General features: G+C 36.8%; 2 protein-coding genes across 4 annotated transcripts in view; one reads left to right on the top strand and one right to left on the bottom strand.

Annotated features, from left to right (window-relative positions):
- LOC143020359 (uncharacterized) overlaps positions 1–24,932 on the top strand; it is a 203,972-nt gene that overhangs the window by 8,170 nt on the left and 170,870 nt on the right. The gene's annotated exons all lie outside the window — the stretch shown is intronic.
- sl (small wing phospholipase C gamma 1) overlaps positions 1–24,932 on the bottom strand; it is a 182,958-nt gene that overhangs the window by 35,272 nt on the left and 122,754 nt on the right. For both annotated transcript variants that reach the window (XR_012965896.1, XM_076176720.1), the window contains exons 16-18: positions 16,066–16,146; positions 4,108–4,205; positions 1,694–1,814 (exon numbers count right to left, since the gene is read on the bottom strand). Coding sequence is in view for 1 of the 2 variants with exons in the window: in XM_076176720.1 (XP_076032835.1) it covers positions 1,694–1,814; positions 4,108–4,205; positions 16,066–16,146 (300 nt within the window). In the remaining variant the exon portion in view is untranslated. The remainder of the gene's footprint in view (positions 1–1,693; positions 1,815–4,107; positions 4,206–16,065; positions 16,147–24,932) is intronic.

The following is a 24,932-nucleotide window of genomic DNA, read 5'->3' as shown; positions in this document are numbered from 1 at the left end:
CACTTCTTTCATTTGACTTTTGATTTCTCGTTTCAGACCCTCGTTCCTACTATTATCCTCACTTTTCAACCTCTCATTCTCACCCTTAAGCTGTTTTAATTCCTTTTTCAACTCGTCTATCTCCCTATTGTTTTCCTTGTTGGCTTTCCTTAGGTTTGATACTTCCTGGTACATTATCTTATATTCGCTTTTAAGTTCTAATAGTTCGTCTACGATATCACTTAGATCTCTACTCCTCATTATGTTCCTGTATCTGGGTTCTCTATCCATCTCTATTCTTAATAATCCATTTCCTTCCCTTTCAAACCCAGAAAATCTACTTACGTCTAGTCTTTGATATTCTCTTGGTGTTGAAGCGAAGCATGATTTTTTTTCTCACTACTCCTAGTGGAGTTTCAATTTTTGTGTCTTCCAGGCTTCTTTTAGTTGCGTCCTTGGATTTAGGGGTTTCCATTTTTAACCCCTTCCATATGGTGCTGCACACGTAGGCGTCATGAGGAGCAAGTGGATTCGCGACGCTGCCATATCGGCGTCTTGATTATATTTATTGTAGTCGCCCCTGTGTTTTTACATTCTCCCAAATGCGCCCTGAATCCCATTCTCTGTGGTTTTCAAAATTCGCGGGTGAAAGAGAGAACGATCGATATAAGCGGTGACAATATTTTATGATGCGAATATTATTACGACACGTCATACGGCTGGCATTGGCAGCTGCCCGCGAGATTTAAGTCCCGTACTGAAGTGGTTAAGAACAATAAAAAAAAAAAATAAAAAAAATGAAACACATTGGATGAAAAAACAGTATGTGCAAAAACAATACAAGAAATTATTACAAAACTGGGACACCACAAGCTTCGCTCCCCTTTTCATTAAGATACAACCATGTAAATACAACTAGGCAGGTAAATCATGTGACATAGGACTCTGTCTTTGTCATTGGCATATTTTAGTATTACAAGTCACTAGTTGTCAGTATGCCTTATGTAAGAAGATGCGAGAAAATACATCCTAAGTTGACAGAGACCTTGGCCCCGGTCTGGAAACCCTTAGATAGAGATGAGGATGTTGAAAGATTTTGAGGACTGATAACAGAGTATCACCACATACAAGTACATAAACAGGTACCCATTATTGGTCTCTAAAACATTGTGAAGTACTTTAAAAGACACAAATAGATAAGTAAACAAGTAACCATTGATTCTGTGAGAATTTTATTCCATTCACTGACTACCCAATTATTGTTTCTGTTTATTTCTGGATTAGATCTGTGTCCTGGCAGTTTGAGGTTGGTTCTTGTATGGTTGGCATGAAATTGAAAATATTCACAATCCTCTAATTTTCTGTACTACTTACTTTCTCTACAGATTCACTAATGATATTCAATGAATTAAAAATTCATACCCTCAGTAGTGTACTCATTATTTCTTAAAGCTTCAAATACATTTCTAATTCCTAAATTTAATTCCTTCTTGTTATCTTTTACTTTTGCAAGACTTATCTTCCTCTTCAAGACCAGTTTATTTCAATATTCTTTCATCCTACACTGATAGATTCTCTCTGTCAATTTTTTGCACACCTTTCAGTTCTAAAGATAGCGATCATATAACTTCTCTCTTCAGTGTGGGTAATCCCAATTTTTTTAATCATTCTTGTAAAATAACTAAGATTAAACAATAAAACAGTAGTAACTTACTAGAGTGCTTTTTCTATTTGAAGCTTCATTATAATTAGAAAGCCACAATGATGCCTCATCAAGTGAGTCAAATTGAAGTCTGCCCAAGTGGATGACTTCATCTGACTTCTCAATTCTTAACCTGTTAAAACAAAAAAATGTATTAACATTGTATCACTATCATTTTGTGGTTATAAATTTACTCTACTTGTTCATTGGGATCATTATTGGGCACATGGAAAGAATGAGTGAAGAAAGATTAGTAAAAGAGATGTGGAAGGCAGAGGTGGAAGGGGTGAACATGAGGGGTCGACATAGGATGAGATGGATGGATGGGGTAAAAGGGGCTTTGGGGAAGAGGGGAATATCTGTTGAGGAAGGACAGGAGAGGACAGAAGATAGGAGTGAATGGAGAATGGTTGTGTATGGATGATGCTGTGATGCATGAGGGGGAGTGGGTGGGGGATGGGGGGTGAGGTAGTATACATACATACATATACCAAGGCCTCTTCCCCCTTACAAGGGAGGTAGCCAAAAAGAAAAAGGCATAAAACCACTCCCATCCATTCCATCCCTAAATACACTCCACCCTCCCTCTTATCTTAGCACCTCCTGGATGACAGGTCATCCCTGCATCTTGTCCACTGCCTTGGGTCAGAAGCAGTGTCACAAGACGCACATCCACAGCAAGGCCACTTCATTAAATTGGCGACCCCCACTCTCCATCCCCCCATGCAGAAAAGGAGAAGATGGGGAGAAATCCCTTCAGGCTGCATCAAATTTTGCTCACACATACTACCTCACCCCCCATCCCCCCACCCAATCCACCTCATACATCACAACATCATCCTTATACAGCCATTCTCCATTCACCTCTATCTTCTGTCCTCTCCCACCCTTCCTCAACAGACATTCCCCTCTTCCCCAAAGCCCCTTTCACCCCATCCATCCATCTCATCCTAGGACCCCCTCATGTTCACTCCCTCCACATCTGCCTTCAACACCTCTTTTACTAGTCTTTCTTCACTCATTCTTTCCATTTGTCCAAACCATCCTAATACTCTTTCATCAACCCTATCTCCCAACTCCCTTACCACCCCTGTTCTCCTCCTCATCTCCTCATTTCTCACTCTATCCAGCCTAGTAACCCCCATCATACTTCTCAGACACCTCATCTCAAACACATTCAAACTCCTCTCTTATGTTCCATGTTTCTGCCCCATACAGTGCTGTTGGCACAATCACTCCTTCATACAGTCTCCTCTTAGCCTCCATTCCCAAATATCTATTCCTCATTACACTTTTTATTCCATCAAGGCATTTACTTGCTTCTCTCAATCTACATTCTACCTCCACCTCCACTTCACCCTTTCCTGCCACATTTGCACCCAAGTATCTAAAACTATCCACTTCCTCCAGTCACTCTCCCTTAATGCTCACTTCCAGTCTGCTGCCACTTTCACCCCTTGTATATCTCATAAATAAATTGATGTAGCCTGAAGGCTGATGAAGCCTTTCTCCTCGTCTTCTCCTTTCTGCATGAGGGGACAGAGGGGGTGTCGCCAAATTAATGAAGCGGCCTTTCTGTGGATGTGCTATGTCTTGCAACACTGCTTCTGACCCAGGGCAGTGGACAAGATGCAGGGATGACCCATCATCCAGGAGGTGCCAAGATAAGTGGAAGGGAATAGGGTAGAGGAGAGTGGAGTATGTAGGGGATGGAATGGGTGGGGATGGTTTCTATGCCTTTGCCTTTTGGCTACCTCCCATGTAAGGGGGGAAAAAAACCTTTGGTATATGTATGTATGTTTATTGAGAGCTTAAAGGCAATTACAACACAGTATAAAAAATAATTACGTTCAAAGTAGATAATAAGGACAATAAAAAATTAACAAGACCTCTTTTAACAGTGATATAACATGATTTCAGGGTGAATATGGTAAAAGTAACATTTACAGTCAAAACTAAGCATCTTCTGGCATACGCTCCACTCAAAAATGAATGCTGATCACTTTTAAGTAGTGCTATCCCTCTGTTCTGCTACCCTCCTTAAATCTCTTCTTTACCACCTCTATGACTCAACTTGTGTGATACTGTCTCCAAGGATAGAATTGCTGGCTATTTCCAACAAAATACTAATACTCTTTGTCCATATCATGAAAGTCCACCTTTATGTTTCTCAGTGGACTGTACATCTTTCTCATGACCTTACTGATATGTTTGCTATGTGGCAGGTCCCATATCCATACACTTAGATCCTTCACTTTATTCATCTTTGTAATTTTCTCACTTCCCATAGCGTAATTCAAATGGTCTTTTTATGCATGTTATGCATGCTACTTTATGTTTGTATTGTGTGGACTCAATGCTATAGTTAATGCAATAGTATATAAATTATAATATGAACATTAGTTTTCAATGCACAAGAAACTAACCTTATGATATATCTAGATGAGTTGTATTCAGTTCTGGTTAGGAGATACTTGATGTCAATTCCATTGGCTCCATATAAGGAAAAGTAATCTTCTTTAACCTTGGAACAAATAAGGAAAAATGTAATTTAGTTAAGGGGGGCCACCCCGGTGAATTTTTCACGAATATTTCAAAATTTTCACTTTTCACTTTTATCGGCTCAAGATGTCAGTCCTACCCAAAACTATCACTTGAAGTTTTTTTCTGATTTTTTTTTTTTTTCTCCCTCAGATGCCATTTTTAAATGACCCGGGGTGTTGCGTCATAGCCTGACGCGTGCGCTAGAAAATGAGGTATCATTCTATGTAGAACTATCATTAAAATAATTTTTTCTTTATATAAATTTCGACAAATGGCATCTCTTCCCCGCATGCGTGTGGTATTCCTAGCTACTCACGTCCAATACATACGGAGACATTACAGACAACTCAACGCTGCGTTCCTGTAATATTTCTTTTATATTCGTCTTGCAAGATGACTTACAAACGTAAGCTTACATTATCGAGGATATCCAACTTCAAGAAGAGTAAAGGGCATCAAGACTCTTCAGATCAAGGAGAAATTAGCGAAGAAATTAGCAGAGATGAAGGGGAGAGCGTGTTATCGCTGTCCGGCTTATCACCTCCTCCTCCTTCCCCACCACTCCCAACCACGCCACAACAGCAGTCACCCCCCATTTCTCTTCATTCTCCACTAAGTCAACAATATATACACAATCATATGTGAAAATTTCATGCCAATCAGATGAATACACATGGCAGGAAAAGGAAAAAAACGAAAAAAAAATTTAGAAGCCGATATCTCGAAATGTTGTTTTCTGAACTTCAAATATTTTCACAAAATCGGTAAAAACTCTGATCAACTATGTTAGGTATCAATTTATACTTCAACAAAAATATAATTTTTTGTTGGAATTAGATTTTTCAATTTGTCCAAAGAAAACGGGATTCAGGAGACCTAAAAAAAAATCGAAAAAAAATCCTTCAAAGACAAGACAAAAAATTGAAAAACAAATCCAACAAAATGTAGATATATGAACAAAGTTTCTATGATAATTTTTTCAAAGCAATTAAGTGAAAAATGAATCTTGTGAAACAAAAAAAAAACACGTTTTTTTTTGTAGCCGCTACCATTCATCAAAATTTCATGAAATTTACAGAATAGCATTTCTTTACACCAACAAACAACATATTGAAATTTCAAAGCAATTGGATGAACCAGAAGCGAGATATGAGCCCAAGGAGTTTTCGGGGGTGGCCCCCCTTAAGCTGTTAACATTGTAAAATTTCTCTGAATCCCATTTACTCTAACATAGATATTTTTATTGTAATTCTGCTGAGCAAATAATTAACTCCAAATCCCATTTTTCATCAATGTATTTCAACAATCATGTTACACACTATATACAGGTACTCCTCACTTAACGATGTACTTGTTTTATGACAACTTGGAGTTATGACAGCTTTACAACCAGTCTGATATTTATTTAACAAAAATCTAAGTTACAAAGTGCGAGGAGTGCAGCAGTAGCATAGTTGTGAGTGTAATTGTATGCAGTTCTGTACAATAGGTTCGCCTGAGGCACCTGGCAGTGCAGCCTCCATCTTATCACTGTTGCTACCTCACACGGTCTTTCGTGTGCACCACCCAATTGCGATAGGTTGTGTAGTATTTTTTGCTTTCAATACATGTATATCCCCTCAAGATGTCGGAAAAAAGAAAGAGTGCTACTTCTCGAGGATCTTCTGTCAAGAAGCAAAGGAAAGCTCTTGATATCGACATGAAGCTTAACCTCTTCACTCCGGGGCACATTGCACGTCTGGCAGCATTAGCTGCCCGACGTGCGATGTTGCGTCATAATAATCACATTATAAAAAATAAAGTCAGTGCTCAATCGTTCGTTCTCTTTCACCCGTGTATTTTGATAACCATAGAAAATTGATGAAGCCAGTTTAGAGAGAATCGAAATTATGTAGGTACGACTACAATAAATATAGTCAAGATGGTGACGTCGGCATCATCGAGTACCCACTTGCTCCTCATGCCGCCTACATAGGTGTCACCGTATGGAAGTGGTTAAGGTCATCAAGCAACATGAAGAAGGAAAGAAAGTTCAAACAATCGCTAGTAGTATGGGCTTAGTGCATTATACAATATCTACCATCCTAAAGGACAAAGAACGAGTGAAGGAGATGGCCAAGACTACAATAGGATACAATGCTTTGATAACAAGGCAGCAAAAAGGACTGATATATGAGATGGAATAATTGTTGACCAATTGGTTTGACAACCAAATAAACAAAATACCTAATAGCTTTAATATAATTCAAAGTAAGACACTCAGCATCCTCAACACACTCAAATCACATGAGGGAGAGGCATGCATGGAAATTTTATGGCAAACCACAGTTGGTTCTATTGCTTTCATTGGTGATTTAATTTACATAACTGTAGTATTTGTGGTTAAGTAGCAAGTACAGATATGGAAGCAGCAGAAGAATTTATTGATATTTTAGATGTAGACAAAATGGGACTATTATGGGAAAAAATGTCAAAGAATGTATCTGTAAATTTAAGAATTTTGTATGTTAAAACAATGATTTGTAAGTTGAGATTCCTTTATTGTACCTTCCTTTTTTGTAATTTTAAGAATTTCGTATGTTAATAAAGAAAATAACTCAATGACGAATTCACTTACAGGCGGGGTTGCAGGAGCAGAACCCGTCATTAAACAAGGAGTACCTCTAAACAAAATATAGTTTCTATTCTGTAAAAACAAAAATCCTAAAAGGGTTAATTGATCAATTAATCAATCAAATCAGCCATTCTGAGTCCACTGCTGAACAAAGGCCTCCTTCATAGCATTCCATGATTCACACGACTGTGCCAACCTCTGCCACATCACTACTACAAACTTCTCAATCTCATTTCTCCATCTTCTATCTAATCTCCCTTTTCCATGGTCCCATCTCACGGCATCCACTCAGTAACACACTTGCTCCATCGCTCATCAGTCAATCGCACTATCTTACCTGCTCAATTCCATTCCCTCTCTTTTACCACCTCTACAATATCTTACATTCTAGTCTGCTCTCTCACCCAACTTTCTTTTAGTCTCTCAGTGTTATTTCCATCATTGATCTCTCCATTCTCCTCTGTGCAGTCCTTAACTTTTGTTTCCACCACCTTCGTCAATTTCCAAGTCTTGCACCCATAGATTATTGCTGGCAGAATGCATTGATTGCAAACTTTACATTTCAAACATAAAGGTAGACAACCTCTCAGGATTTTATTATATTTACCAAACACTTTCCAATCAATTGTAATACGTCTTTTTATTTCATTATCATGATCTTTCATAACTTTCACCATCTGACTCTCACCATCGATTATAATATCTGAACTTTCGTGTTGAACATTACTTTGGTTTTACTCTTATTCATTTTTAAACCTACTTTGAGACTTTCTTTGTTCAGATCACTCAGCATATCTTGCAAGTCTGCTCTTTCAGAAATAAGAATGTCATCCGCAAATCTTAGGTGGTTCAAATATTTGCCATTAATCTTCAAACCTTTCTCTTCCCAACTCAACCTTTGAAAATCTCTTCTAAACAAGCAGTAAATAATTTGGGTGAAATGATATTGCCTTGCCATACTCCTTTCTCGATCTTGAGCTTTTCTGTATCTTTATGTAGTTGAATTATAGCAGTACCTCTTACGATCTGTTTTTTTGTACAAAAGCTAAACACAGAGGTATACTGTATTCTGTCATTTTCTTGATTAGTCGTTTCATCGCCTGCAAATAGTCTAGAGTCAAATATCCACTCTTAAAGCCTGCCTGTTCTCTCAGTTGGTTTCTATCTAAAACCTGAGTTAGTCTACTTGTAAGGATCTTGGAGAATATTCTATATACATTTAATTGCAAGCTAATTGATCCATGGTTACTAAGGTCCTTCTAGTCTCTTTTTTATGAAACAAAATAACTATAGCATTGCACCATGATTCAGGAATGCTTTCTTGATGTAAGCACTGGGTGTACAACTGAGCCAACCTAATATGAACTTATTTCTCTGCATCTTTCAAACAATCTATTGATATAACATCTTCCCCAGGTGCTTTTTCTTGTAAAGTTAAAATACGACCTAAGTACACAGTATATTTAAAAAATGTATACCATGATAAACAAAATTCTGTAATTCCAGTTTAGTAAAATATGTTTTCCAACTCCTTTCTTCCCTTCACTGTCATGTTCTTTCAGATTTTTATGTACCAAGCACTAAACTATTTTGTTTTCCATCTGAGAGTGCCCCAGGTCTGAACAAAACTATCTAGTGTTTGCAACAACATAATCTGATAAGTGTATCACTCTGTTAAAGGACCAATAACATACGTTATGGATTTTATTTCAAAAAGCTACCAGCTGATGGTCACTTAAAACTTTATTCATGGTAGAGTCTGTCCTACAGCTACATCAAATTGCCTAGATTTAAATGCCACAAAATCTATGAAGTGATCTATAGCAGTTAATGTGTTATAAAGTGAATATAAATGAATAAAATTATTATATGTGTAGGCTACACATGCCAGCAAAAGCATATTACACATTGGTGCAAGCACACACACACATCGGTCGGGGTGGCAGCAAAGTCTGGACTCTGGTGAAATCTTCAAAATTACGAGGACCACAATGACAAGGAAGTACCTGTGTTGTACTAACAGGGAAGGGGAAAGCTCGTGGTGTAGTGGGAAGGTGAAGAAAAAGGAGAAGGGGAGGGATTACTAAGGAAAATGGAAGGAAATGAGGAAGGGGACGAATGGGCCCAGGATCTTAGGAGAAGTGTAAACAAACAGGGGGCAGAATACACAGACAAACAACAAGGAAGCAGAGGTGTCAAGAGCAGAAATATAGATAATAGCAGCTCAATGGAAAAAGAAGATAACTGCTTTTATGAATTTAATGAGGTGACAACATCCCCCGACTAGTAAATCTAGAGGAGAAACTAAAAAAAAATGAATGAAGAATGGGAAGTTAGGTTTGACCAATTAACTCTAGTTGCCAAGAAAGTTGATAAACTGGAAGAAATAACGAAAGAGAATCAAAATCAAACTAAAGAAATAGAAGATTTAAAAAAACAGCTAAGAGAAGTAAAGGAAGAGAATGAGGAATTAAAGAGGAATAATAAAGACAATAAAGAGTCCATAGCAAAACAGGTAGGTGGTTCGAAAAAAGTACAAGAGAACAATAAAACTGAATTTAGAAGTGTAATGGAACACCAGATTAAAGAGCAAACTATGGACACAGTTATTAAAGTGATGAGGGAGAAGGAGAATATAGTAAGAGACTTAGCAGATAAAAAGAAATGTATGATTATATTAGAGATGGAAGAGAAATATAATCAAAATAGGACTACAAGAATAAAGGAGGAAAAGGAAAAAGTAAATAATATATTAGAAGTAGTTCAAGAAGATGAACCAGAAACAGGGAAATAAACAGAAGAAATGTATAGGCTCAGGAAGTACACTACAGATAAGACCAGACCAAATTCAGGTCACAAACGACAGCAGAGAATATCTTAGCAAAAACAGGGAAACTAGCAGACAGTGAGCAATTTAAATAGGTATGGATAAAAAGAGAAATGAATAAAGAGGAAAGAGAGGATGAGAAAACAAAAGGCCTAGAAACTAAGGGAAAAAAAAAAACAAGAAAAGAACAGTGTCAGAAAAAGAGAAATTCTATTGAAGAGTAGTGAATATGAAAGTGAGGAAATGGTTCATAGCAGAGGAAAACAGAAGGGAAACGGAAAACACAATGGAAGTAGCAGAAAATTAAAAGTGTCTTACACAAATATAGATGAATTAATAACCGGCTTGAATGAACTGAATGATTACCTGAAGGAAAAAGAACCGGACATAATGGGAATTTTAGAGACAAAATTGAAAGGTCCATTACCACCCAACAGTGTAGGTCATGGTGCATATAATTGGATTAGAAACTCAGAGATAAAACAAGGGGGTGGAGTTATGTTCCTGACTAAGAAGGATATAAATGTGAGGAAAGTCACATATGGAAAGGATAGAGTAGAGATGATTATGATGGAAGTCGAGGACAGAGATGGGAAGAGAAGGAAGTTTGTAATAAATTATGTGCCTCCTAAAATGGCCTCGTGGGAAGAGAGCGAACACAAAAGTATGTTAGAAGACACAAGGATAACACTAAATAAGATAATGGAAGATGGAGGAAGAATAGTTATAATGGGTGACTTTAATTGTAAAGAAATCTACTTGGAAGAGATGACAGTGAAGGATGGAGATGACCTATGGGGAAATGTACTACTTGATATGATTATAGAACATACAATGACACAATGGATTCAAGAGAATACTAGGTATAGAAATGAGGAAGAACCATTGAGACTGGACCTAATAATCACATCAGAACCTGAAATAGTAGACAAGATTGAATATAAGACACCAATAAGTAAAAGTGACCCCATATTGGTTGAATTGGAACTAAATGAGGAAAAATACATGAAAAAAACTGAACAATATAGAAAGGGAAGATTGATGTATGAAAAAACAAATTTTGATCAAATGAGAGAATTTTTTCAAAAAGCAGACTGGGAAAGAATACACAAGGAGGAAACAACAGTAGAAATGAAATATTTTGACAAAACATTTATAAAGAATATGTAAAGACCTGGTACAACAAAAGATGTAGGGAGTTAAAAGACAAAAGAGATAAAGCATGGATAAATGTAAAAAAGACAAAAGGCCTGAAAAATGGAAAATGTATACTAGTTATAGAAATGAATATGTGCAAATGTGCAGAGAAGAAAAGAGAAAATACGAAAAAGATGTCATAGAAAAATGTATATATCAACCAAAACTATTTCACAGATTTGTAAACAACAGACTGAAAAACAAACAAGAATTAGAGAAACTACAACAAGGAGGAGTTGAATACACAGAGGAAATAGAAATGGCAGAAAGTATGAACAAGCATTTTAAATCGTGTTTACAAGGAAGAACATACAACCTAGTGATATCGAGTGGGAGGAGAAACTCCCCCCTATGAAAGATATAGGAGTATCAAGGAATGAAATAATGAAACACTCGAGTAATCTTGATGTTAGAAAATTGCATGGACCAGATGAAAAAGCAAACTGAATTTTGAGAGAATGCAGTAATGAACTAACAGACAAAATACATAGCCTAATAAACAGTTCATTGAAAGAGGGAACAGTTCCAGAAGATTGGAAAAGTGCAAATATAGTACCAATATATAAAGGGGGAAACAAGGAAGACCCTACTAACTATAGACCAGTCTCTCTAACAAGTACAATAGCAAAAATTTGTGAAAGAATTATCAAAAGTAGATGGGTAAGGCATTTGGAAAAAAACAACATACTAAATCCAAGGCAATTTGGATTCAGACAAGGACGATCATGTGTCACAAACTTAACGTGTTTCTATTCAAGGCTAATAGATGTAATACAAGAAAGAGATGGATGGGCTGATTGTGCATTTCTAGACCTGAAAAAAAGCTTTTGATAAAGTGCCACATAAGAAGTTCCTAAAGAAATTAGAAACTGCAGGAGGAATACAGGACAAACTACTGAAGTGGATGAAAGAAAAATGAAAGTAGTGATAAGAGACAAACACTCTAATTGGGATGAAGTGATAAGTGGTGTTCCACAAGGAACAGTTCTGGCTCCAATAATGTTTGCTATATATATTAATGATATGGATAAAGGAATTGAAAGTTATATGAGTTTCTTTGTGGATGATGCAAAATTGTTGAAAAAAGTGAACACTGAAGAAGATTGTGAGTCGCTACAGAGTGATCTCAGTAAAGTATGGGAATGGAGTAGGAAGTGGGAGATGGAATTCAATATTAAGAAGTGTAGTATAATGGAATTTGGAAGAAGCAAAAAAAAAAATAGTGGGGTCATATAAATTGGGAGAACAAGAAATAAAAATGTAGAAAATGAGAAGCACCTGGGAGTCCTTATTATAAATAATATGTCCCATGAGAAACATATAAACAAGATTTTTGGAGAAACTTATAATTTAATAAGAACAATCGAAGTGCCATTTACATACGTGGATGAAGAAATGGTGAAGAAAATACTAGTCACTTTGATGAGACCAAGATTGGAATATGCAGCGACGACGTGGTCACCAAGTACAAAAAAATGTATAACAAAACTTGAAAGAATACAAAGAGCAATTACAAAATTGGCACCAACACTCTCAGAACTATCATATGGAGAAAGACTAGCAAAACTTGAGTTACAGACATTGAGCAAAGAAGAGAGAGAGGAGACTTGATAACTATTTATAGAATCATGAAAGGCCTCTATCCCAGGGCAGTAGACAAGGTGCAGGGATACCCATCATCCAGGAGGTGCTAAGATAAGAGGGAGGGTGGAGGGGAGTGGAGTGTATTTAGGGATGGAATCGGTGGGAATGATTTTATGCCTTTTTCTTTTCGGCTGCCTCCCTTGAAAGGGGGAAAAAGCCTTGGTATATGTATGTATGTATGAAAGTCATAGAAACTATTGATAGAGAGGATCTAATAAAATGGGATAGTAGAAATACAAGAGGACACGAAAAGAAAATCAAGAAAGACAGTTACAGAAGATATCTGAAAAAGAACAGCTTTCCCCACAGAGTAATAGACATTTGGAACAAGTTAGATGAGAAAGTGGTGTGTGCAAAAACAATACATGAATTTAAAAACAGTCTAGATAAAATGAGATATGAAGACGGGACACCACGAGCATAGCTCCCCTTCCCGTAAAATACATACATACATACATATACCAAGGCTTTTTCCCCCTTCCAAGGGAGGTAGCCAAAAAGGGAAAGGCATAAAAACACTCCCACCCATTTCATCCCTAAATACACTCCACACCCCTCCCACCCTCCCTCTCATCTGAGCACCTCCTGGATGACGGGTCATCCCTGCACCCTGCCCCCTGCCCACCGCCCTGGGTCAGAAGCAGTGTTGCAAGACACAGCACATCCACAGCAAGGCCGCTTCATTTAATCGGCGACCCCCCCTCCCCGTAAAATACAACTAGGTAAATACATAATAATATTTAGGCTAAGTCAAATGAAAACCACTGAGTTCATGGGGGGAGAAAGGAAATGGAAAAAAACTCAGGAGAAAAAAGTTAAACTAAGAAAAGTCATAGAACAAGATAATAGAACATGCAAATGTGGGAAAAGAAGTGTTGAAGTTACCCGAAATTAGGGAAATACATACTGGAAATGTAGATTAAAAAGAATGTGTCATGGTCTCGGTATGGAAACGGTACCACATTACATAAAAAATAGTAAAATCAATCAATCAATTCATTGCTCTTGGTCTCTCTTGCAGGAGACCCACAGTTCCCAGAAAACTAGTAACAGCTACTAGATTGGCCCATAAATCACTCAAGGAAGATATATTGTATTGTTTTCTGGGTGTGGCAGAGGTAGGGCAGTGTAAGATGAGGAGTTCTGTATCCTGTGTGGAAGCATAGTTGAAGGTGATTCTTTAGAACTGTTTGTAGACTGATTAGTTTCTTTCTGCTGTCCATAGCCCACATTTGTGACTGATTTTGTTACATTTCTTTCTTTCTTCATTTTCACTGTTAGATCTGACATGTGGCTGAAGATTACTGGAGTATCCAAAATAAGGTCTGGAATTTTTTTATTCTTTTCCAATGGAAGACTTTAGCTATTTTATTTTACTATTAGATGTTTCCTCCTACATGTTATTAACAGACCAATGTGCTTGTCCAGAAATTTTTTCTTGATATCTTCCAAGTGCATTGTTCAGTTTCTCCCCATACCAAATTAAAAGTGTGTATTATGTGCATGCCTGCATTGCACAAGTACACTGTATGCATTGTGTGCACATGCAAGAAAGAGTTTAAGAGAAAGAGAAGTGAAAAAGATGGAAAAGGAGAGAATAAATACATACATACATACATATATATACCAAGGCTTTTTCCCCCTTATAAGGGAGGTAGCCAAAATGAAAAAGGCATAAAAACCATTCCCACCCATTCCATTCCTAATAACACTTCACTGCCCTCCACCCTTCACTGTCCCTCTTATCTTGGCACCTCCTGGATGACGAGTCATCCCTGCACCTTGTCCACTGCCCTTGGTCAGAAGCAGTGATACAAGAGACAGCACATCCACAGCAAGGCCGCTTCATTAAATTGGCAACCCCCACTCTCCGTCCCCCCATGCAGAAAAAGAGAAGATGGGGAGAAATCCCTTTGGGCTGCATCAAATTTTTCTCACACATACTACCTCACCCCCCATCCACCCACCCATTCCACCTCATGCATCACAACATCATCCATATACAACCATTCTCCACTCACCCCTGTCTTCTGTCCTCTCCCATCCTTCCTCAACAGACATTCCCCTCTTCCCCAAAGCCCCCTTCACCCCATCCATCCATCTCATCCTAGGACGCCCCCTCATGTTCTCTCCCTCCACATCTGCCTTCCATACTTCTTTTACTAAAATAAATACATACATACATATACCAAGGCTTTTTCCCCCTTACAAGGGGGTTAACCAAAAAGAAAAAGGCATAAAATCATTCCCACCCATTCCATCCCTGAATACACTCCACACCCCTCCACCCTCCCTCTTATCTTAGCACCTCCTGAACGACGGGTCATCCCTGCACCTTGTCCACTGCCCTGGGTCAGAAGCAGTGTCGCAAGACACAGCACATCCACAGCAAGGCCGCTTCATTAAATTGGCAACCCCTCCTCTCCGTCCCCCCATAGCATAAAATGAGAGGATGGGGAGAAATCCCTTCGGGCTGCGTCAAATTTTGCTCACACATACTACCTCACCCCCCATCCCCCCACCCATTCCACCTCATGCAATCACAACATCATCCATATACTACCATTCTCCATTTACCCGTCTTCTGTCCTCTCCCGTCCTTCCTCAACAGACATTCCCCTCCTCCCAAAAGCCCCCTTCACCCCATCCATCCACCTCATCCTAGGACGTCCCCTCATGTTCACTCCTTCCACATCTGCCTTCAACACCTCTTTTACTAGTCTTTCTTCACTCATTCTTTCCATGTGTCCAAACCATCCTAATATTTTTTCATCAACCCTATCTCCCAACTCCTTTTCCACCCCTGTTCTCCTCCTCACCTCCTCATTTCTCATTCTATCTAGCCTAGTAACCCCCATCATACTTCTCAGACACCTCATCTCAAACACATTCAAACTCCTTCTCTCTTCTTCTCTTATGTTCCATGTTTCTGCCCCATACAGTGCTGTTGGCACAATCACTCCTTCATACAGTCTCCTTTTAGCATCCATTCCCAAATGTCTATTCCTCATTACACTCTTTAATCCACCAAGGCATTTACTCGCTTCTCTCAATCTACATTCTACCTCCACTTTCACTCCACCTTTCCCTGCCACATTTGCACCCAAGTATCTAAAACTATCCACTTCCTCCAGTCGCTCTCCCTTAATGCTCACTTCCAGTCCACTGCCACTTTCACCCCTTGTACATCTCATCACCTTACTTTTACCCACATTTATCTTTAGCTTTCTTCTATCACATACTCTCCCAAACTCTGCCACCAACTTTCTCAATCCCTCCTCCGATCCTGCCACAAGTGCAGTGTCGTCCGCAAACAACAGCTGGCTCACCTCCCACTTTTCTCCATTTTCTTTAACCATCTCCAATCCCTTGCCCACTAGAATAAACAGATGAATAAAAAGAGGTAAGAGAAGAGAAAGAGGGAGAGAGAGAAAAAAGAGAAGAGAGAAAAAGAAAACAGGAAGAGGAAAAAAGAAAAGAATAAGGAAAGGTGGGAAGGAAAGAATATTGTGAGTTTTGTTGATTTAATTACTATTATAAATGGTCATGTTTACTTACCTTTTCTTTAGGTTGTATGTTGTATGCCATGGATGAGCCCAACGAGTTCTGTGCATCATCATCCTGTTGTGCCACGTATTTCTGAAGAAAGAAAAATAGAAATAAACACTTTTTTTTTTACAAGATTCAGCTAATTCACACATGTGATTATCTTTTAAGGTATATATATATGAGGGAGGAATGGGAGAAAGATGTGGAATCGTGGGGCAACATATTGTTTCCCCCTTTATATATAGGTACTATATTTGCTCTTTTCCAATCTTCTGGAACTTTTCCCTCTTTCAATAAACTGTTTATTAGGCTATGTATTTTGTCTGTTAGTTCATTCCTGCATTCTTTCAAAATCCAGTTTGCCATTTCATCTGGTCCATGCGATTTTCTGACATCGAGAGTACTCGAGTGTTTCATTATTTCATATCTTGATACTTCTATCTCTTTCATAGGGGGAACTCTCTCCTCCCATCCGATATCTCTAGGTTGTATGTTCTCCCTTGTAAACACCAATTTAAAATGCTTATTCATAATTTCTGCCATTTCCATTTCCTCTGTGTATCCGACTCCTCCTTGTCGTAGTTTCTCTAAGTCTTGTTTGCTTTCCAGTTTGTTCTTTACAAATCTGTAAAATAGTTTGGTTGATCTTTACATTTTTCTATGACATCTTTTTCATATTTTATCTTTTCCTCTCTGCACACTTGTACGTATTCATTTCTATAACTACAATATTTTCCATTTTTCAGGCCTTTTGTCTTTTTTCCATGCTTTATCTCTTTTGTCTTTTAACTCCCTATATCTTTTGTTGTACCAGAACTTTACATATCCTTTTTCTTGCTTTTGTCTTGGCACAACCTTTTCCACTCCTTTATAAATTGTTGTCAAAATACTCCATTTCTCTCCTACTGTTGTATCCTCCTCGTGTATTCTTTCCCATTCGGCTTTTTGAAAGAATTCTTTCATTTTGTCAAAGTTTGTTATTTCATACATCAATCTTCACTTTGTATATTGTTCGTTTTTATCATGTATTTTTCCTCATTTAGTTCCAATTCAACCAATACATGGTCACTTTTACTTATTGGTGTTTTATATTTGATCTTGTCCATTATTTCGGGTTCTAATGTTATCATTAGGTCCAGTCTCAATGGTTCTTCCTCACTTCTATACCTAGTATTCTCTTGTATCCATTGCATCATTATATGTTCAATAATCATATCAAGTAGTACATTTCCCCATAGGTCGTCTCCACCCTTCACTGTCATCTCTTCCCAGCAGATTTCTTTACAATTAAAGTCACCCATTATAATTATTCGTCCTCCATCTTCCATTATCTTACTTAGTAATATCCTGGTGTCTTCTAACATATTTTTGTGTTCTCTCTCATCCCATGAAGCCGTTTCAGGAGGCACATAATTTAATACAAACTTCCTGCTCTTCCTATCCTTGTCCTCCACTTCCATTATAATCATCTCTATTCTTTCCATATGTGACTTTCCTCACATTTATATCCTTCTTAGTAAGGAACATAACTCCACTCCCTTGTTTTACTTCTCTGTTTCTAATCCAACAATTATATGCACCATGTCCTACACTGTTGGGTGGTAGTGGACCTTTCAATTTTGTCTCTACAAATCCCATTATGTCTGGTTCTTTTTCCTTCAGGTAATCATTCAGTTCATTCAAGCCTGTCTTTTTGCTTTCTCATCCTCTCTTTCCTCTTTATTCATTTCTCTTTTTATCCATACCTGTTTGAATTGCTCACTGTCTGCTAGTTTCCCTGTTTTTGCTAAGATATTCTCTGCTGTCGTTTGTGACCTAAATTTAACCTTAATTGGTCTGGTCTTATCAGTATTGTATTTCCCGACCTATACATTTCTTCTACTTGTTTCTCTATTTCTGGTTCATCTTCTCAATCTACTTCTAATATACTATTCACTTTTTCCTTTTCCTCCTTTATTCTTGTAGTCCTATTTAGATTATATTTCTCTTCCGTCCCTAATGTAATTATACATTTCTTTTTATCTGCTAACTCTCTTACTATATTCTCCTTCTCTCTCATCACTTTAATAACTGTGCCTTCAGTTTGTTCCTTCATCTGTTGTTTCACTATATCTCTAAATTCAATTTTGTTATTCTCCTGAACCTTTTTCCAACCACTTCTTTTGTTATGGACTCTTTATTTTCTTTATTATTCCTCTTTAATTCCTCATTCTCTTCCTTTACTTCTCTTAACTGTCTTTTTAATTCTACTTCTTTAGATTTTGATTCTCTTTCCTTAGTTCTTCCAGTTTATCAACTTTCTCAGCAACTAGGGTTAATTGGTCAAACCTAACCTTCAATTCTTCGAACATAACTCCACTCCCTTGTATTACTTCTCTGTTTCTAATCCAACAATTATATGCACCATGTCCTACACTGTTGGGTGGTAGTGGACCTTTCAATTTTGTCTCTACAAATCCCATTATGTCTGGTTCTTTTTCCTTCAGGTAATCATTCAGTTCATTCAAGCCTGTCTTTTTGCTTTCTCATCCTCTCTTTCCTCTTTATTCATTTCTCTTTTTATCCATACCTGTTTGAATTGCTCACTGTCTGCTAGTTTCCCTGTTTTTGCTAAGATATTCTCTGCTGTCGTTTGTGACCTAAATTTAACCTTAATTGGTCTGGTCTTATCAGTATTGTATTTCCCGACCTATACATTTCTTCTACTTGTTTCTCTATTTCTGGTTCATCTTCTCAATCTACTTCTAATATACTATTCACTTTTTCCTTTTCCTCCTTTATTCTTGTAGTCCTATTTAGATTATATTTCTCTTCCGTCCCTAATGTAATTATACATTTCTTTTTATCTGCTAACTCTCTTACTATATTCTCCTTCTCTCTCATCACTTTAATAACTGTGCCTTCAGTTTGTTCCTTTATCTGTTGTTTCACTATATCTCTAAATCCAATTTTGTTATTCTCCTGAACCTTTTTCCAACCACTTCTTTTGTTATGGACTCTTTATTTTCTTTATTATTCCTCTTTAAATCCTCATTCTCTTCCTTTACTTCTCTTAACTGTCTTTTTAATTCTACTTCTTTAGATTTTGATTCTCTTTCCTTAGTTCTTCCAGTTTATCAACTTTCTCAGCAACTAGGGTTAATTGGTCAAACCTAACCTTCAATTCTTCGTTCATTTTTTTTTTTTTAGTTTCTCCTCTAGATTTACTAGTTGGGGGAGGTTGTCCCCTCCTCCCTCTTTAAATCCATAAAAGCAGTTATCATCTCTTTCCATTGAGTTGCTATTATCTATATTTCTGCTCTTGACACCTCTGCTTCCTTGTTCGTCTGCATATTCTGCCCCCTGTTTGTTTATGCCTCTCCTAAGATCCTGGGCCCATTCATCCCCTTCCTCATTTCCTTCCATTTTCCTCAGTAATCCATCCCCTTCTCCTTATTCTTCACCTTCCCACTACACCATGAGCTTTCCCCTTCCCTATTAATACAACACAGGTACTTCCTTGTCATTGTGATCCTTGGAATTTGCAGTTTTCTCTGGAGATCAAACTTCGTTTTCACCTCTACCGACGTGTATTTACCTGGTTGTATTTTACGGGAAGGGGAGCTATGCTCATAGTGTCTTGTCTTCATATCTCATTTTATCTAAACTGTTTTTAAATTCATGTATTGTTTTTGCACACACCACTTTTTCATCTAACTTGTTTCAAATGTCTATTACTCTGTGGGGAAAGCTGTTCTTTTTTAGATCTCTTCTATAACTGTCTTTCTTGATTTTCTTTTCGTGTCCTCTTGTATTTCTATCATCCCATTTTATTAGATCCTCTCTATCAATAGTTTCTATGCCTTTCATGATTCTATAAATAGTTATCAAGTCTCCTCTCTCCTTTGCTCTAATGTCTGTAGCTCAAGTCTTGCTAGTCTCTCTTCATATGATAGTTTTGAGAGTGTTGATGCCAATTTTGTAATTGCTCTTTGTATTTTTTCAAGTTTTTTTTAATACATTATTTTGTACTTGGTGACCACATCGTTGCTGCATATTCCAATCTTGATCTTATCAAAGTGATTAGTATTTTCTTCCCCATTTCTTCATCCAGATATGTAAATGGCACTTTGATTGTTCTTATTAAATTATAAGTTTCTCCAAAAATCTTGTTCATATGATTCTCAGGGGACATATTATTCATAATAATGACTCTCAGGTCTTTCTCATTTTCTACTTTTTTTATTCCTTCTTCTCCCAATTTATATGATCCTACTATTCTTTTTTGGCTTCTTCCAAATTCCAGTATACTACACTTTAGTATTGAACTCCATCTCCCACTTCCTACTCCATTCCCATACTTTATTGAGATCACTCTGTAATGACTCACAATCTTCTTCAGTGTTCACTTTTTTCAACAGTTTTGCATCATCCACAAAGAAGCTCATATAACTTTCAATTCCTTCATCCATATCATTAACATATATATATAACAAACATTATTGGGGCCAGAACTGTTCCTTGTGGAACACCACTTATTACTTCATCCCAATTAGAGTGTTTGTCTCTTATCACCACTCTCATTTTTCTTTCTTGCAAAAAGTCTTCCATCCATTTAAGCAGTTTGCCCTGTATTCCTCCTTCAGTTTCTAATTTCTTAAGCAACTTCTTATGTGGCACCTTGTCAATAGCTTTTTTCAGGTCTAGAAATACACAATCAGCCCATCCATCTCTTTCTTGCATTATATCTATTAGCCTTGAATAGAAACATATTAAGTTTGTGACGTATGATCGTCTTTGTCTGAATCCAAATTGCCTTGGATTTAGTATGTTGTTTTTTTCTAAATATTTTACCCATCTACTTTTGATAATTCTTTCACAAATTTTTGCTATCGTGCTTGTTAGAGAGATTGGTCTATAGTTTGTAGGGTCTTCTTTGTTTCCCCCCTTTATGTGTAGGTACTATATTTGGTCTTCTCCAATCTTTTGGAACTTTTCCTTCTTTCAATGAACTGTTTATTAGGCTATGTATTTTGTCTGTTAGTTCATTCCTGCATTCTCTCAAAATCCAGTTTGCTATTTCATCTGGTCCATGCAATTTTCTGACATCAAGATTACTCAAGTGTTTCATTATTTCATTCCTTGTTACTTCTATTTCTTTCATAGGGGGGACTTTCTCTTCCCATTCAATATCACTAGGTTGTATGTTCTCCCTTGTAAACACTGATTTAAAATGCTTGTTCATAATTTCTGCCATTTCCATTTCCTCTGTGTATTCAACTCCCTGTCATAGTTTCTCTAAATCTTGTTTGTTTTTCACTTTGTTATTTACAAATCTGTAAAATAGTTTTGGTTGGTCTTTACATTTTTCTATGACATCTTTTTCGTATTTTATTTTCTGCACACTTGTACATATTCATTTCTATAACTAGTATATATTTTCCATTTTTCAGGTCTTCTGTCTTTTTTCCATTCTGTCCAAGCTTTATCTCTTTTGTCTTTTAACTCCCTACATCTTTTGTTGTACCAGCACTTTACATATTCTTTTTCTTGCTTTTGTCTTGGGACATACTTTTCCACTCCTTTATAAATTGTTGTCAAAATATTCCATTTCTCTTCTACTGTTGTTTCCTCTTTGTATATTCTTTCCCAGTCTTCTTTTTGAAAGAATTTTATTTTATCAAAATTTGTTTTTTCATACATCAATTTTCCTTTTCTATATTGTTCATTTCTTTTTATGTGTTTTTCTTCATTTAGTTCCATTTCAACCAATATGTGGTCACTTTTACTTATTGGTGTCTTATATTCAATATTTTCCTCTATTTCAGGTTCTGATGTGATTATTAGGTCCAGTCTCAATGGTTCTTCTTCATTTCTATACCTAGTGTTCTCTACAATCCATTGCGTCATTGTATGGTCAATAATCATATCAAGTAGTACATTTCCCCATGAGTCGTCTCCACCCTTTACAGTCATCTCTTCCCGGCAGATTTTGTTACAATTAAAGTCACCCATTATAACCATTCTTCCTCCATCTTCCATTATCTTATTCACTGTTATGCTTGTGTCTTCTAACATACTTTTATGTTCTCTCTCTTCACACGAGGCTGTTTTAAGAGGCACATAATTTATTACAAACTTTCTGCTCTTCCTATCTTTGTCATCCACTTCCATCATAATCATCTCTACTCTATTCTTTCCATATGTGACATTCCTCACGTTTATATCCTTCTTAGTCAGGAACATAACTCCACTCCCTTGTTTTGCCTTTCTGTTTCTAATCCAATAATTATATGCACCATATCCTACACTGTTGGGTGGTAGTGGACCTTTCAATTTTGTCTCTAAAATTCCCATTATGTCCAGTTCTTTTTCCTTCAGATAACCAATCAGCAGTGGTGGGCAGCGATAAATTTTGCGATAAAGCGCTAAATTTTTCCGCTAAGTCCTATAACGATAAAGCGATAAATTTCCAAGAGACCTTAAAGCAATAAGCGATAAATCCTGCGACAAATCCAAAAATACTCTATTTTTGCTACTTATGCATTTAAAAACCTCTTTTTTACACTTAAAATACCATATCTGTTTTCGCGTAACAATGAGCCTTCAACCTCCCGCTGTAATGGTTTTTCGTCTTCTACTTTATCGCTGGATTTATCGCGGGAAATTTGAAAGCGATAAATTTTTCTGGTCTTGCGATAAACGATAAATTTTCGGTTACTTTACTTATCGCAACGCCCACGACTGCCAATCAGTTCATTCAATCCTGTTATTAAGCCACCTATATTTGTGTAAGACACTTTTAATTTTCAGCTACTTCCATTGTATTTTCTGTTTCCCTTTTGTTTTTCTCTATTATCTGCCATTTCCTCAGTTTCATATTCACTACTCTCTGATAGAATTCCTCTTTTTCTGACTCTGTTCTCATCTCCTTTTTTTCCTTAGCTTCTTGTCTTTTTGTTTTCTCATCCTCTCTTTCCTCTTTGTTAATTTCTCTTTTTATCCATACCTTTTTATATTGTTCACTGTTTGCTAGTTTCCCTGTTTTTGCTAAGATATTCTCCGATGTCGTTTGTGACCTGATTTTAACCTTAATTGGTCTGCTCTTATCTGTACTATATTTCCCGAGGCTCTACATTTCTTCAATTTGTTTTCCAATTTCAGGTTTCAGGTTCATCTTCCTGAACTAATTCTAATATATTATTTACTTTATTTACTTTTTCTTTTTCCTCCTTCATTCTTGTAGTCCTATTTAGATTATACTTCTGTTCCATCCCTAATATAATTATACATTTCTTTTAATCTGCTAAGTCTCTTACTATATTCTCCTTCTGTCTCATCACTTTAATAACTGTGTCTTCAGTTTGTTCTTTCATCTGCTGTTTTACTATATCATTAAATGTAATTTTGTTGTTCTCTTGGATTTTTTTTTTTTTCCAACCCTGTGCTTCTTTTGCTATGGACTCTTTATTTTCTTTATTATTCCTCATTCTCATCTTTTACTTCTTTTAAATGTCTTTTTAATACTTGTATTTCTTTAGTTAGTTTTTGGTTTACTTTCTCTAATTCTTCCAATTTTTCAACTCTGCGTGATCTGCGTAAATTGACCGAACCTATCCTCCTAATGTTTGACAATTTTCTCAATTTTTTCTTCTAGGCTTGCTAATCAGGGGATGGGGGTGGGGTGGCTCCCCCCCCCCTCATTAAATCCATAGAAATTATTATCTTCACCTTCCATTGTGCTGCTCTTAACTATATTTCTAATCTTTACATTTTTGTTAATCCCTTCTTCATGTCCAAAATCCTCTGGGCCGCGTTTGTTGACATGGTATCTGCCTGCCTGGACCAAGTCCTCCCCTTCCTCATTTCCTTCCATTTCCCTCAGTAATCCCTCCCCTTCTCCTTTTTCATCACCTTCCCACTACACCACGAGCTTTCCCCTTCCCTATAAATACAAAAAGGTACTTCTTTGATGTTGAGATCCACGAAAATTTCCCTTCTTTTTCGGAACTCCAATCTTCACTGTGAATCCGTCTATGTGTGTATTTACCTAGTTGTATTTTACGGGAAGGGGAGCTATGCTCGTGGTGTCCCGTCTTCATATCTCATTTTATCTAAACTATTTTTAAATTCATGTATTGTTTTTGCACACACCACTTTCTCATCTAACTTGTTCCAACTGTCTATTACTCTGTGAGGAAAGCTGTTCTTTTTCATATCTCTTCTATAGCTGTCTTTCTTGATTTTCTTTCTGTGCCCTCTTGTATTTCTATCATCCCATTTTATTAGATTCTATCAATAATTTCTATGCCTTTCATGATTCTGTAAATAGCTATCAAATCTCCTCTCTCTTTTCTTTGCTCTAGTGTCTGTAGCTCAAATTTTGCTAGTCTCTCTTCATATGATAGTTTTGAGAGTGTTGATGCCAATTTTGTAATTGCTCTTTGTATTCTTTTAATTTTTTTTTTTTTTTTATACATTTTTTTGTACTTGGTGACCACATCGTTGCTGCATATTCCAATCTTGGTCTTTTCAGAGTGATTACAATTTTCTTCACCATTTCTTCATCCAGGTAAGTAAATGCCACTTTAATTGTTCTTATTAAATTATAAGTTTCTCCAAAAATCTTATCTATATGTTTCTCAGGTGACATATTATTCATAACAATGACTCCCAGGTCCTTCTCGTTTTCTACTTTTTTTTTATTCCTTCTTCTCCCAATTTATATGATCCTGTTATTCTGTTTTTGCTTTTCCAAATTCCACTATACTACACTTTTTAGTGTTGAATTCCATCTCCCACTTCCTACTCCATTCCCATACTTTATTTAGATCACTCTGTAGTGATTCACAATCTTCTTCCGTGTTCACTTTTTTTAATAGTTTTGCATTATCTAC

Source organism: Oratosquilla oratoria, chromosome 39 (genome assembly GCF_046742065.1).
Source record: "Oratosquilla oratoria isolate Oo_2021 chromosome 39, ASM4674206v1, whole genome shotgun sequence".
Lineage (NCBI taxonomy): Eukaryota > Metazoa > Arthropoda > Malacostraca > Stomatopoda > Squillidae > Oratosquilla > Oratosquilla oratoria.
Note: the sequence above shows the minus strand (reverse complement) of the source record. Positions and strands in the feature narration are given on the sequence as shown.